The sequence below is a fragment of the Corapipo altera genome, unplaced genomic scaffold (genome assembly GCF_003945725.1).
Source record: "Corapipo altera isolate COAL_440 unplaced genomic scaffold, ASM394572v1 81, whole genome shotgun sequence".
NCBI classification, from domain to species: Eukaryota; Metazoa; Chordata; class Aves; order Passeriformes; family Pipridae; genus Corapipo; species Corapipo altera.
In genome coordinates, this window is record NW_020884987.1 from 909,098 (window position 1) to 922,479 (window position 13,382).

Below are 13,382 nucleotides of genomic sequence, written 5' to 3' on the forward strand. Positions count from 1 at the left end.
GCGGGAGGCGGCCAATGGCGCTCCCTGTTCCCACCCGGGAGTCGCAGCTGCAGCCACTGAGGGTGCCGGTGGGAGCCGCGCCCTTCCGTCTGTGGTGTCGGAAAACAACACTCTAGGACTTTTAAAAAGAAAGCGAAAAGCACTCTCTTTACTACGGCGGCCGCGATGCGCAGGAGTATTTCCCAAAGCGTGCGTGCCTGAGTTACAAAAGCCTCTTGCTTTTATTTGGTTACCTAATTAACAATTCAAAGCATTATCTAATGCTGTTACGCCCACTTCCGAAACCGTGCCTCCCACAGTACCGCCCTCGCCACGCCTCCCCAATTTGAGTCGGGAGTCTCAACAAGACCTCATCTTCATCTTCCCTTCTTTCTCCTCCTCGTCTCCTCTGGCTCCTTCTGGAGCGGCTCCAAGGCTTCTGAATAGCTTTGACTGGTTTTGTCAGATGTTACGTCTCTTTCTCAGTCCAGTTCACAGATAAGAGAAACCCTTTACATTGTTAAAATTCCCATCTATCGAGCATTTTAGAAAACCGGTACAAAGGCACTAGTAAAATTACAATATAGGTTTTAGGCTACATCTGTGCCCTACCAGTGGCCAATGCCGGCAGCCCTGTTGGACACGGAGGTGCTGGCACAGGAGAGTGACCTGCCTAAAATCGGCACTCAATTTGTGAGCTTTAGAAGCCAGGTGCTCTTTTATTCCAGCACGCTGGAATGATTTCGGCATGTCAGGTGCCCCGGTAATCAGCTCGCTAAAATGCATCCCGTGACATCTCAGTTCCAGCTGATATGTCTGCATTACACAATTATTCATTTTTGTTCCCCACATTCCTGTTCCATATTCCTGACGTTTCCAAACTCTTACTAGCATATATCCATATCCTTATAAGGTTTCTGAGGGTCTCTGGTGGTCATGTCTGTATGGAGGCCCCAAAGCTCTGAGTGACCACCTTATGAATTTCTTTAAGATAACACTACTGGTTATATATCAACCAGGCATTGCCTGCTCGGCTGCTTCAGCTCCTTCCTTCATTGTTTCCTCACCTTAGTTGGCTGATGTCTTTAAATTGAGGCACAGTCATTTTCTGTGGTACATTCTGCTGCAAAAACTATTAGTTCTTGTTACGTCTCTAAACCCCAGTGTCAGCATCCAGCTCAATTATAAACTCCTGTGTGGAAATGTTGCCCTTTACAGCAGGCCTAGACCACCTTTTATAGATATATTTCATGTTTTACGAGGTCTCACTGCTTTATTTTCCTTGAGCCATAAGGAAACGCAGAGTCCCTGCATCCAGGGGCACAGATGCAACAAGAGTGACCTCTGGAGATAATTGTGGGAAAACAAGGAAGAAATGAGGTGCTCTTTTCTTAATGTTGAGTGTTATTAACCTTAGAGTCACCTACAAAAATGGTGACTTCTTTGTCTTTTGAAGACATTAAAATCACACTGGAAAATACAGGCTTTAATCAAATTTGTTACTTGGCTCAGCTCAGAGGTAATCCACAATACACTGGGGTTTTCTTCCTAAGAAACACTGACATCTGTGCATCTTTATGAACTAGCACCCCCTTTTCTACCCCTGATCCTTTCTGTGCCTTTGGCCCTTAAGTTGGGTTCTTCTGAAGGGTCATAGAAGTGTGGACTTTTGCCCCAGATTCAGACATTACATTGTGCAGGTCCTGAACTGGACCTAGCTTGCTCCTGTGGACTATTACTGTCCAGCCTGTGTCAACCACCATGCAAGTATGTGGGAAGAAACATGGACATATTCCTGTTCTCACAATAAACCATTTTGTAGCAATTTCCTGGTCTCCCACGTTACAGACAACCAAAAAACCAGAGCAGTGTGCTCCAGAGAGAAAGCTGAGCAAGGCAGGGACAGCAAGGCTTTCTCTAGTGATCAGAAAGCTCATCTGCATCCAGAGCAAAGTGAAGATTAAGTTTTACCCACTGCAGAGGTTGCTGGTGGACAGTATATGTTGGCCTTACTCCACCTCTTTGTCCCTTTCTCACTGGAGAGGGTGGAGGGAAGGGAAGCAGCTGCTTGGAGCTTAATTTATAGATGGTTTTAAACCACAACACTGAGAAGTGAAAGGAAGCTTAAGCTTAGAACTAAGAAGTTTCTTAAAAGAAAAAGATAAAATATCACACCATTTATAATGGCAAACTTTCTAAATAAGATGTCACTTAAAAACAATTGATTTAAAATGAATTGCTGCTTTGACTTCTTGCTCTGGCTAAAAATGAATACTTCATGTTTCATGGAATCACAGAATGGTTTGGGTTGGAAGGGACCTTAGAGATCATCTTGTTCCGACTCCCTGCCATGGGCAGGGACACCTTCCACTATCCCAGATTGCTCAGAGCTCCATCCAACCTGGCCTTGGACACTTCCAGGGATGGGGCAGCCACAGCTTCTCTGGGAAACCTGTGCAGGGCCTCCCCACCCTCACAGGGAAGAACTTTTTCCTAACATCTAATTTAAACCTATTTTCTTTTAGTTTGACTCCATTGCCCCTTGTCCTGTCACTCCAAGCCCTTGTCCAAAGTCTCTCTCCATCTTTCTTGGCAGCTCCCTTCAGGCACTGGAAGACCACAATTAGGACACCCCAAAGTCTTCTCTTCTCCAGGCTGAAAAATCCCAATTCTCTCAGTCTTTCCTCGTAGGAGAGGTGCTCCACCATCATCAAGTTTGTTTGGGCTTGATAGGTCTTAGTTAGTTGACAATTTTATTTTTTTTTTAAATAAACAGCTGATGCATTATATTTTCTTATATCTCTGGCTGCTTGCTGAAATGTCAGGATTTCCAGTGCTGATCTAATTCAGTTGACTCAAATGTTAATTTGCAACAGAAGGAGACAACTGATTGGAAGGAAATTATATGTCCTTCTGGTAATTTGTGGGGTTTTTTTTATTCTTTTAACTCCTTTAATACACTAAAACAGTCTTCTAAGACTGAAATGGTAGAGTCTGCTCTCTAGGGAACCAAAGCATGGAAGTTTATTGTCTCTGGACATTTCCAGGTGTGTCAGTTTGTTTAAATAAAATATTCTTTTAATATTGTCTTTTAGAACTCCTAGTAAATAAAATCAAGGATATAAAGTATCAAAATCAATAAAAGACATCAGAGAAATGTAATACTGGTATGGACATCACCAGGTTATCTAATCCATTCTTGTATCTGAGGATTATCTAATAGTCCTACAAAGTTCAAAGCATTTGTTTTTCATTGTTTCATATTGTTTGTAAACAACTTCTGTGAATTTTTTTTTCTTTCATAGCTGCTCCATCATTTTTCTTACTAGTTAATTGAGGTTTTTTTTTCATGTTTTTATCAGGTTTTCCTCTTTCTCATTAAGCCAAATGCCCACCCTTTTCCAAACAGAACCCCCATACATCTTGTTTTTGATTGTATCCTCTCATTTATTTAAAGATTGCTGGTCTGTCCTCTTCTCACTGTCCACTTACTAATTAAATAAAGCCAGTTCTTACAAGTCTTCCTCAGAAATTACATTTTGTAAATGTACCATTTTAAATTTTTTTTCTGCACTTCCTTTCCCTCTAAAGCCACCACGTCTAAAATTAGGCACAGTGTCCAAACTCTGACTTCAGCACTGCTAAATAGAGCAGAATAATTGTCTCCTGTGAGGTGCATGTAGCCCTGCTGTTATTCCCTGGTAGAATTAAATTTGTCTGATTTTGCTCTTCTGCATCTTCATGCTCAAGTGTGACCCCTTGTTTGGGATTCAGTGTTGCTATAGATCCCTTTCAGCAAGATCCTGTGCCTGGCTGGCACATTCCTGGCAAGTCATTAATTAGCAGGTTGTAAGCTGTCCCTAGAGCAGGGATCGCACTGTGACCAAGGCATCCATAAGTGTGGGAAAAGAGAAATCCATTTAGTAGATTTACTGGAAAGCATTTTTTTTTTTTACCTAGTGTTGGATCTCCTCTGGGATATCTGTCACATCAGGAAGAAGTTTCTCTCTCTTCCTTTCCCCTTTAGTCAACTCAGTTTCTTAACACTGGTGCTGTATTTTTAATGGAATATTTATACCTGGGTCTTTTTTTCAGCCTTTCTTGTAACCCTCTATCTATACTGCAATGAAGGCTCTAGAAATTTAACTTTCAGGGGGCACTGTATTAAACCAGCTGATGGCAAAGCATCAGCTCAATATTCTCTAGCAATCAAAAAGGGTTCTTTTGCCTAATAATGAAGTTTCTCTGACCTCTCCAGGGATTCCTAGCCTGTGTATTTTTTAAGGACAGATGATACACATGCTGTGGGGGTCACAGCTGGAGGAGCTGGTCTGTACTGCTCCCACACAGCTTGGAAGCATCTCTCAGCTTCTCCAGCTGCCGGCAGTGGCTCAGCTGCAGTTTTGCTGTGGCCTTCAAGTGAGAAAGGGGTTGTAACTTTGCTCTCCTAGGAACAGAACTGGGCTTAAAACATGATACTGAGAATGAGTGTCTGCTACTGGGTTTCTTACGCCTCGACGTTCATTTTATGGATGTCACTGACAAATGTTACCCTGTTTTATGCTGGTAGGGGGAGCCACTCTACAGCTTGCTTAGGGGATGGTAAGCAAAAGGATGTTATACTGCAGCCTCTTTATACTTAGCCAGGGAGAAGTTCCAGCTATGCTCCCTCATTTTCAGAGTTTTTACTTACTATGTGGCGATGAAAACTCGTGTGAAGGGTTATGCCAAAAGTGTGCAGACCCCTTACAGTGGGATAAACAGGTGTCAATAAGCAAAATCATAACCTGACCCCTTCCATTAGGCTTCTGTTAAGGAACCACTGGCTTTTATCTCTTTTTTTCTTGTCCATTAATGTGCTGGGCATTTGCTTTACTGAAGGTACACAAGCTTCTACGCCTGGAGATAAAATTGTTTATGTTATGCATCGACACTGCAAACTTAGCAACCAGGTTACAGGCACAAAACTCTGAGCTACTTAAAAGGCTCTAACAACACAGAGGCCAGGCTTAGTAACACGGGCAGGAGAAGGCTAGCAACCACCAAGAACGGACAAATAAATATTCAGCCTCAGTTTCCCTCCTGGGAGGGAGGCATCACGATCTGCAGCACAAAATTGTGTTGAGGGAAATGGCAGGGAAAGCTGTGCCTGTGACGTTGTGGTGACCACCTGTGCTCATTCTTACCTTGGAGTGAAACTGCAGCTTTTCTCTTCTTCTCACGGGTTCTCCCAGTCTTGTATTAATATTTTTTAATAATGGAATTATTCTCCTGTGAAGATTGTGGATGGGAAAGAATGACCACTGAAAGCCTACCTGCCTTTGTTTAGCTTTTTAACCTGGTTTTGCCTGCCTGCTCTTCCAGGAGACTACTATGATGGCAGATCCTTCAGTGGTGGACCACCTGACACGACTGAAACTCAAACTCCTAGAAAAGGTAAGGGAATAATTCCGCAGCGGTCACCTTTGCTCTGCTTTTTGCTCTTGCCTGTTTAAGCAGTAACATTGTATTTTAAAATATTATACCTCTGCTGAGGTACAATGGGGGTAGCCAACTGAGAAGGTCTTTCTTCATGCAAGCAGAGGCGGACCAATGTGCAGCGGTGCTGTAGCTAGTCACTTTCTTAAATAACATTGTACGAGCTTACATGGACCTAAGGTAAATTAAATAGACTTTGATCTTATGGGAGATGTCATCAGCTGAAAACCAGTTTGAGTTGTGACAGGCAAAATTTAGGAGTAAATTTTGGATAAAGAGGTCCTCGGGTTGTTTTAAGGCAACTTCATGTCTGCTGTCACATCAGATATGTTGCCTGGTGAAACATGGGCTGGCAGCATATGAGGTGCTGCACAGAATCCCAGCTCCCCTTGCTTGTGATTCTGCACTCTGTGTTCTCCACTCTGCTCTGTTCCTCCACCCTCAGTACATCTGACATCCACTGGCGTGGATCTTCTGCTTCAATATCCTCCAGAAGCCACTTAGGGTGTTATCTGAGAGCAGAGTATTCTGAGTTGGAAGGATCATCGAGTCCAGCTCTGAAGTGAATGGCCTGTACAGGGATCAAACCCAAAGCCTTGGTGTTACCTGCATCATGCTCTAACCACCTGAGCTGATCTGGAAGGAAAGGCAATTTGTCTGGAGGCGTGGGTGCTGCAAGTGGTGTCTAACCTGTCTCCACAGCAGAGCCTTTTTTTTAAGATGCAGCAGCCATTGGAGGGCAAAGCTTTCAGCAGTGTGCAGCCGTGCAGAACCACGGTGGGAGCCCGTGTGTGAGTGAAAGGTCTCTAATTTCTGAGCATCGGGGAGCAACAAGGGCCAGCTGCTCTCTAAGGAGCAGGGAGTTGAGCATAATAACACATCAGCAGAGCAGGGGCCTCGCTGGAGGCAGAGCCAGAGATGGTGGCCAGGTTCAGCCAAGATTCCAGACCATCAGGCAAGCTCACAGTGGTGAGGCAGGTCCATTGCCACCTTTGGAAGTGACTGAAGGTTGGGATCAAGGTTAAAAGAATCCCTGGCCAGTCACAGGATGGCTGGGGTTGAACTGCAGATTCATGCTCATCCAGTATAGTTCAGGTATGAACTGAAGACCTAGAGCTGAGATTAAAGGGGCACATGAGTGGCAGGTAGAGCTGAACAGGGTCATTTAGGCCTATTAGTGTACCAAATACCCCAAACTTGACATTATCAAGTTCTTCATACGATCCAGCTCTCTTCCCTACAACATAAATTATGTATAAATCTCCTGATTCACCATGTTATCAATTTTCAGGTCTGGAATGTCCTGGACGGTTGGAAGCATGACATTTCTGTTACTGTAACTAGATTTGTAGTGAGGACCAGCATTTGTCTCCAGTTCTGCTTTATTTCCTCCATCCCAACCTATGTCATAAGGTAGGGCTGGAAATTCCTGTGAGCTTTGCTGCCTGACTTATAACCAGTTCTTATTATGGTTCTACCAACAGAGACTACAAAATGAACAGGAGAACCTGGAAAAGATGGAGTCATCTCTCCCAGCTGCAAGTAAGAGAAGCATTTGTTCTAATTATGGACATAATTTAGAAAGAGCTTAGTGATGTTCTCAGGGAGGAGTTCCTCAGTCGATCATCCCATTCCAGCACACAGGCACTGTTTATAATTATAATACCTACAGGTTAAGGGCTCCCAGTAAAAGCTCAATGATATTTCTAGATTGTAACCTGGGCTCCCATTCATTGAGCTGATGGACAAATAATTGGGAAACTTCCAATGCTATGGCCAAAAATTAAAAATCCCTATAACAACTTACAGTTTCAAAATCCGAAGTGATGCTTTCCAGAGCAGATGCCAGGCATGTCTCCAATGTATCTGAAAACATTCTTCCTTATTTTCATTTCAAGCAAGTTCTGAATCAACCACATGTGGGGAGAACTGAAGAGGAAGTTGATTCAGAACAAAAAAAGAAAAAGCAAAGTAGGCATTCAAAACTGAGTTTGTTTTGATGTGTCACAACAGTCAGTCATCCTCTGCATATACGGAGTACATCTAGAAACTTTCAGGCTGAAATGAGTTCCTAAGCCAGGAGGTTAAAAGGGGGCTTTAGAGAGCCACCTAAAGAGTTCAATTTCAGAGAGAGTGCATTGCCTTTGTAGAGCTGTGGAACAGCTGTGACTACACATGTCACGAAGTCATTTTCCATACATGCATTTCCCAGGAAAAGCAGCCAAAAGCTTTTTGTGGAAGAAGCCAAGCTATCTTATAACACATTTTCTAAATTAATCTCACAATGTAGGTGCTGTAATAGCTCTGTATTTGTGATCCTTTGAGAAGATAATGGACTTTTCCTCCTTCAGGGAACAGACCTGAGGACATGCTCCAAAGTGCCCTGAGGCGAAGGAAAGATCTGCTGCAGGAGCTTAGGGTAAAAGCCCTCTCTGTGGCCAGAAGCAACAGAAAGGGCCCATTTACCTGCACATCCACTGCTGATGTGGATTCAGTGTTTTCCTATCCTTTGGTTCTTGGGCTGGGCACTATCAGTGCCTTGCTGCTTTGGAATATGGAGGCTGGGACAGCTAATCAGGGAGGGGGGCCTGGGGAGCACTTTGGCTTCCCTCACTGCAGCTAAGGAAGCTTGCACCTGCTTCAGGTAGTTGGTGACTTGATTCTGTTTGTCTTGAACTGCTGTATCATAAGCTTTCTGGGGTAGTGCCAAAATACAAAGAAGGGATTTTTAATGCTGCGGAAGTAGGGACAATAGTAACTGTTACTCATTCCTAGTTTGTGGGGGGTACCAACCATTAATGAAATGTTTTCCCAGACTTTTGGCTTCTCGTTCTGCACTTTTTTTTTTCCCCATTCTTTTTTTGCTTGTGCTTCAAGATATGTGGGAAGGAAAACTTCCCTTATGCTTACGCAGGTACTGGCTGTACCCTGCTGCAGGTTCCCAGGGGGTGATCCCATTTAGTCCAGAGAGCACAACAACACAGTCTGCCTTTCTGTGACCAGGTTTTCTTTAAGAAGAGACTTGATTTTGCAGGAGCAGCACCTTCTGGAAGAGCTTTCGCAGCCACCTGCACCAGCTGGAGGACATTGTCATAATCACAGAGCTGTCCCCCCACAAGTCTACCAGATCCCTTTTCCAGCTCCCCAAGAGGAGCCACCAAGGATTATCCAGCAGACAGTAAGGACTGTCTCCTAGGAAACATCACTAGCACTGTGCCAGTCTGAGAAAACAACCATTTGGGAGCTGTATGGCATTGCTCATCCCACCAAAAGGGAAGATACACCTCTTGATCTTGTGTGGGACCCTTGCTACCCTCAGCAAAAGCTAAGGGGAATCACCTTACAAATAAGGCCGAAAATTAACAATGTGCATGGTTTACCCTAGGGACGAGGTGGCAAAAGGATGGGCAGGATTGCCCAGGCCTGGCCATTCAATCAGGTTCTAATGCACATGCAGCCCACAACCTCAACAGCTTCCCTACGAGGATCTCATGGGAGACAATGCCCAAAATTTTCCTGAAGTCCAGGCAGATGACAGCCCTTCCCAAAGATGAGGGAGCTGGCAAAAACCAACCCAAACTTCTCCATTTCCCTTCCTTTTTTCCAGATCCCACCTCAGCCTGCCACCATCATCCAGCAGCTGCCTCAGCCATCCCCTGTGATCACGCAGATCCCCCCTGCCCAGCCCTTTGCAGCCCCCCGCTCTGGAAGCATTAAAGAAGGTGAGGTGCTCTCTGTGCAGCAGCCAGCTCCCATCAGCAGGCCCGGGGAGGGCAGGTGAGGTGTCATGGCACGTGGGAGGGGGCACGGGACAGTGTCCAAGCTGCTTAATGATGGGCTGTTTCATGAACAGGCTGCCCGCGGAGCTGTGGGAGTTGCACTCCGTAACTGGGATGGGCACCAGTTCCGAGAGGCTTTCAGACAAACTCTTATCACTAAAACTAAAGAAAGAAGGGACTACAAACTCAAAGGGAGCTTGGGAAGGCAGAACAGCTCAGCTCATGGCACTGAGCAATATTAACAAGGTCAAACGCGTGTGCACAGGTCATTCCAAAATTAACACACAGGCTTCTAAAATCTGGTTTTATTCTTCTGTCCCCTCTTAACCTGCTGTTCAATCTCCTCAGGCTTTTACTATGCCCTGTGTTTGGAAACAAGACAGAATAGTGGAAAGTGCTGATCTAAATATAGTGCAATGCCAATAAAAGGGTTTGTTTCTAAACATAGGTGGAATAACACACCAACTAAAACCTGAGATGACTTCCCTGGCTCAGCCTTCAGCCAAAGTTTTCTTCAACCCACACAGAAATCTTCAGTCATGAAACTACAGCATTTCTCAGCTCATTCTTCATTTAAGTATCTGGATTTTTGAATAAGAGTTTATTTTCACGAACAAAATAGTCTCAATTCATGCATGACTCTTCTGAAGCTGCCACATGTAAAATACTTTTTGTATAAGCAGTAAAAAGGAAAAGGAGAGTCACCTTGATCTTTTTTCCCCTACTTTTTTTTTCTTGCCTCTTCCTCTTCACCTTCCCCCAGGCGAATTATTTACGCTGCACAGGCCCTTTGTGATCCCAGAGACTGCGGTAAGGAGATCTGATGTGCGTGCAGTGGCAGTTTGAGGGCTGGACTAGATGATCTTAAAGGTCTTTTCCATCCTTTATGATTCCATGAGTCAGTGGACTCTCAAGGTGGCACTGCAATGTCACGCAAATTTGAGGAAACCTCTCACATGGAAAGCAATGGTCTGGGGCCAAAGCAATGGAGAGCACAGTCTGTGCATCCAGGAGTAAGGGAGGGCTACAGCCCCAGCCCTTGTCCAACCTCTCAGCACAACCAGAGGTGTGGGCTTGCAGGGAAATGGACAGACAGAAGATGCTCATCAGCAGCTTTCCAGTAGAAGGGAGGAGAAAGAGGAAAGCTGGTATGAACAGTCTCATTCAAAGGCATTAATTTTGCACTGTCTGGGCAAATAATGCCAATACTCTTAATGTGCCCCTGTCAGCTGCTTTGCCTTGGTCACAGTGGCCCATCTGTGTGCTGGAGGGCACTCCCCAGTGTCATGCCTCTGCTGCTTGTCAGTCATTGGTAAAGCTCTTATTTTCTTCCTTGGGGGGGTGACCTCTTCCCAGATATGGTAGAGATGATGCTGATGCAGAATGCTCAGATGCACCAGATCGTGATGCAGAACATGATGCTGAAGGCTCTGCCGCCGGCGGTGTTCGCGCAGCGCACGGAACCCGGCTCTGCCCCACTCCAGCAGACGAAGCAGGTAACAACCCCCGGGCCTGAGGGGCATCCTTGCTCACACGAGGCAATGGCTGATCTCCTGGGGAGGATACAGGGCCTGGACAAAACACACAGAGTCTGGGACATCTAACAGCTGTGCACACCTTCAAACCCACAGCGCCAGGAGCCTATTTCTGAGGCGGCACAGCCTTTTTGCCATGAGGAGCACTGTGGCAGGACCCCATGGAAGAATGTTTCCTCACAAGTGCAGACTGGATTCAGTCCAGCTCTGAAAGCAACCTGGCCTGTAGGGTTGAACCACTAACACAAGACACCTTACACTGAGTATCTGCTGCTGCAGGTCCCTAGCTGGAAACAGCAGGGGAAAAGCTGGAGAGGGGCCTTTGGCAAGGGCAGGCAGTAGTAGAACAGTGGGGAATGGCTTTAAACTGAAAGAGGATAGGTTTAGATTAAATATTGGGAAGGAATTCTTCCCTGTAGGGTAGTGAGGCCCTGGCACAGAGAAGCTGTGGCTGCCCCATCCCTGCAAATGCTCAAGGCCAGGTTGGAGCAACCTGGGCTAGTGGAAGGTGTCCCTGCCCATGGCTGGGGCTTGGAATGAGAGGGTCTTGAATGTCCCTTCCAACCCACACCATTCTGTAATTCTATGAATATTCGTGTTACAAATTATTTTATTAGTAAATGCTGACCTGGCAGTATCAAATGGATTGGAGCTGAAGCGCAGATTTTGTGATGGTACCTGGAGCCTCTCTGCTCTAGTTCTCGCCTCAATGAAAATTAGTTGCTACTCAGCTCTGAAAAGACAGATTCTTAGATATATTTTAGTATGTAGAGCCCTATAGGGATTTTTTCAAAATGTGTCCAGTGCCTGATGAGGGGTAGGTAAATTTGAACATATCCTTAAATGCCCAATTCCTAAACTATTTTTAACAAGGTGATGGAGCTCCTTAGGATCCTTAAGTGCTTTGGAAAAATGTCCAGTCTCTCCTCCATGGCATTTATTATCAAAGAAGAAAGGAAAGTTGATCTTTGTAGAGGAGGGGATATGCTAGTGTTGCAAAACCTTCCTCTGTACTTTTCCTACCCCATGACCTTCAGGCTAACTTTTCCTTGTGGTGAAAGAAAGAATGCATCCCCTGATCTCCCTGCTTCTCCAGGCCATCCTGTCACTCTGCATTTCCCTGGCATTGACCGATGGCATAAGTTGGAGGGAGTGGGATCTGAGTGCCTCTGAGTATCAGGGGAAATCTGAAGTCACCAAGTGTTTGTTGGACCTTCTGAACTGGTGGTTGAGTGGGACCACAGCCCCTCAGCCAGAGACCCTTCTCATGGGGGCACAGGTTTCTCCACCCACATTTTGTCTCTCTCCAACAAGGACCTGCAGCTTGCTGCTCCCCTGGCAGTGAAGGCGGATCGTCCCAGGCCACCCGTGGTGCACCACCACCACCACTACCCTCCCCCAGGGGTGCTCCCAGTGCCTCCCAGGGGCTTCCCATCCCCATCCACAGCGCACCACTGGACCTGGACATAGGCAGCTTGCTCTCTACCCAGCCTAGGTACGTAAGCAGGCAGCTGTGACATACCCTTCCAGCCCATTCTTCCTGCAAGGGTGGGGTAGCACATGAGGATCAGACAAGATCTACAGGTGATACCAAGCCATGTCCCTGCCTCACAGAGCCCCTGCCCTGCCATGCTATGGGGCTCTGCTCTGCAGGGGCTCTTACCCTGTGTTCTGGGTCTCCCTGTGAACCCAGCAGTCACCTGCTAAACAAGGGGGTTGTATGTGTTTTACACTCAGGCTAAGGTTCCCATCAGGATTTGCGTTCTTAAAACACTGCTGAGACATTTGCTAACTGGAAATTCTTGGGGAAAAAAACCTCACCAGTTGAGAAAAAACGGTACAAAAGGAGAGGAGCATCAGAAATAAAGCTGAACCTGTGCCTGCAGCTCGGGGAGAAGGGTTTCACGTGCAGAAAAAGATGATGCTCCCAGGTCTGTAGAGCCCTTGAGCCCTGCACAGAGCTCAGCAGCCAGCTCCTCCAGGTGCTCACTTGCTTTGTTACCTTCCTCTGAGCTTGTCCTGGTTGGCTTGTTAGGTGCTAGAAAGTTCTTACGTGCCAAGGCTGGTAAAGAAATGCACTTTGCTGGAGCACAGGGGGTGGCATGGGGACACACTGCTGCATCGGTGAGAACACAGCTTTTATTTCTGTGCTGTGGCTCTTTCAGAGCCTTAGTGAACAGAAGGACAGGACGGAGGCAGCTGCAGCCCTAGGCCCCTGTGACCTGCTGGCAGGGTTATCTGTACAGCCTTCTTTAGCAGAGGATTTGAATTCCTGAACAGATTATTTACCTAATGGGATTATAAGGGATAAACATTTCTACCTATTTCCCTTTTACATGGGTTTGTAATCTGAACCAGGAAAGAACTCCTGGCTCCTTTCGGAATCAGTGCAATTCGCTGTTTAAGCTGTCTCCTTCCCCTTCTTCAGCTGCCTTCCACCATGAGTTGTGAGACCAAACATCTTCTTGCATCTGTAGCACTGCTGGCTATTACCAAACACAATAAACACATCTTTCTTGTTGCAGGTGGCCCACATACTGACAGGATGGGATCCTCTGCAAGTGGACCATAGCTTTTCTAAAAGTAATAAAATCCTGATGTTCTTCCTTGA

The 13,382-nt window shown here is 45.9% G+C and overlaps 1 protein-coding gene across 2 annotated transcripts; it reads left to right on the forward strand.

Moving 5' to 3' along the window:
• The first annotated feature begins 64 nt into the window (after positions 1–64).
• CUNH21orf58 (chromosome unknown C21orf58 homolog) lies at positions 65–13,382 on the forward strand. Of its 2 annotated transcripts, XM_027666223.1 has the most exons (9): positions 65–175; positions 5,344–5,415; positions 6,942–6,999; positions 7,809–7,876; positions 8,492–8,635; positions 9,065–9,179; positions 10,593–10,732; positions 12,086–12,266; positions 13,297–13,382. In XM_027666223.1, exons 2-8 carry the CDS (start codon positions 5,353–5,355, stop codon positions 12,239–12,241), a joined length of 744 nt encoding a protein of 247 aa, XP_027522024.1. In that variant the 5' UTR covers positions 65–175; positions 5,344–5,352; the 3' UTR covers positions 12,242–12,266; positions 13,297–13,382. The 2 variants fall into 2 exon arrangements, with proteins under 2 accessions (XP_027522024.1, XP_027522023.1); XM_027666222.1 differs by lacking the exon at positions 65–175 and having other exon boundaries at positions 5,111–5,415.

Coding starts and splice junctions, on each gene's coding strand:
- CUNH21orf58 (XM_027666223.1), top strand. CDS start 5,353: ATGATGGCAGATCCTTCAGTGGTGGACCACCTGACACGACTGAAACTC. Junction 5,416..6,941: donor AACTCAAACTCCTAGAAAAG/GTAAGGGAATAA, acceptor TTCTACCAACAG/AGACTACAAAATGAACAGGA. Junction 7,877..8,491: donor ATCTGCTGCAGGAGCTTAGG/GTAAAAGCCCTC, acceptor TTGATTTTGCAG/GAGCAGCACCTTCTGGAAGA.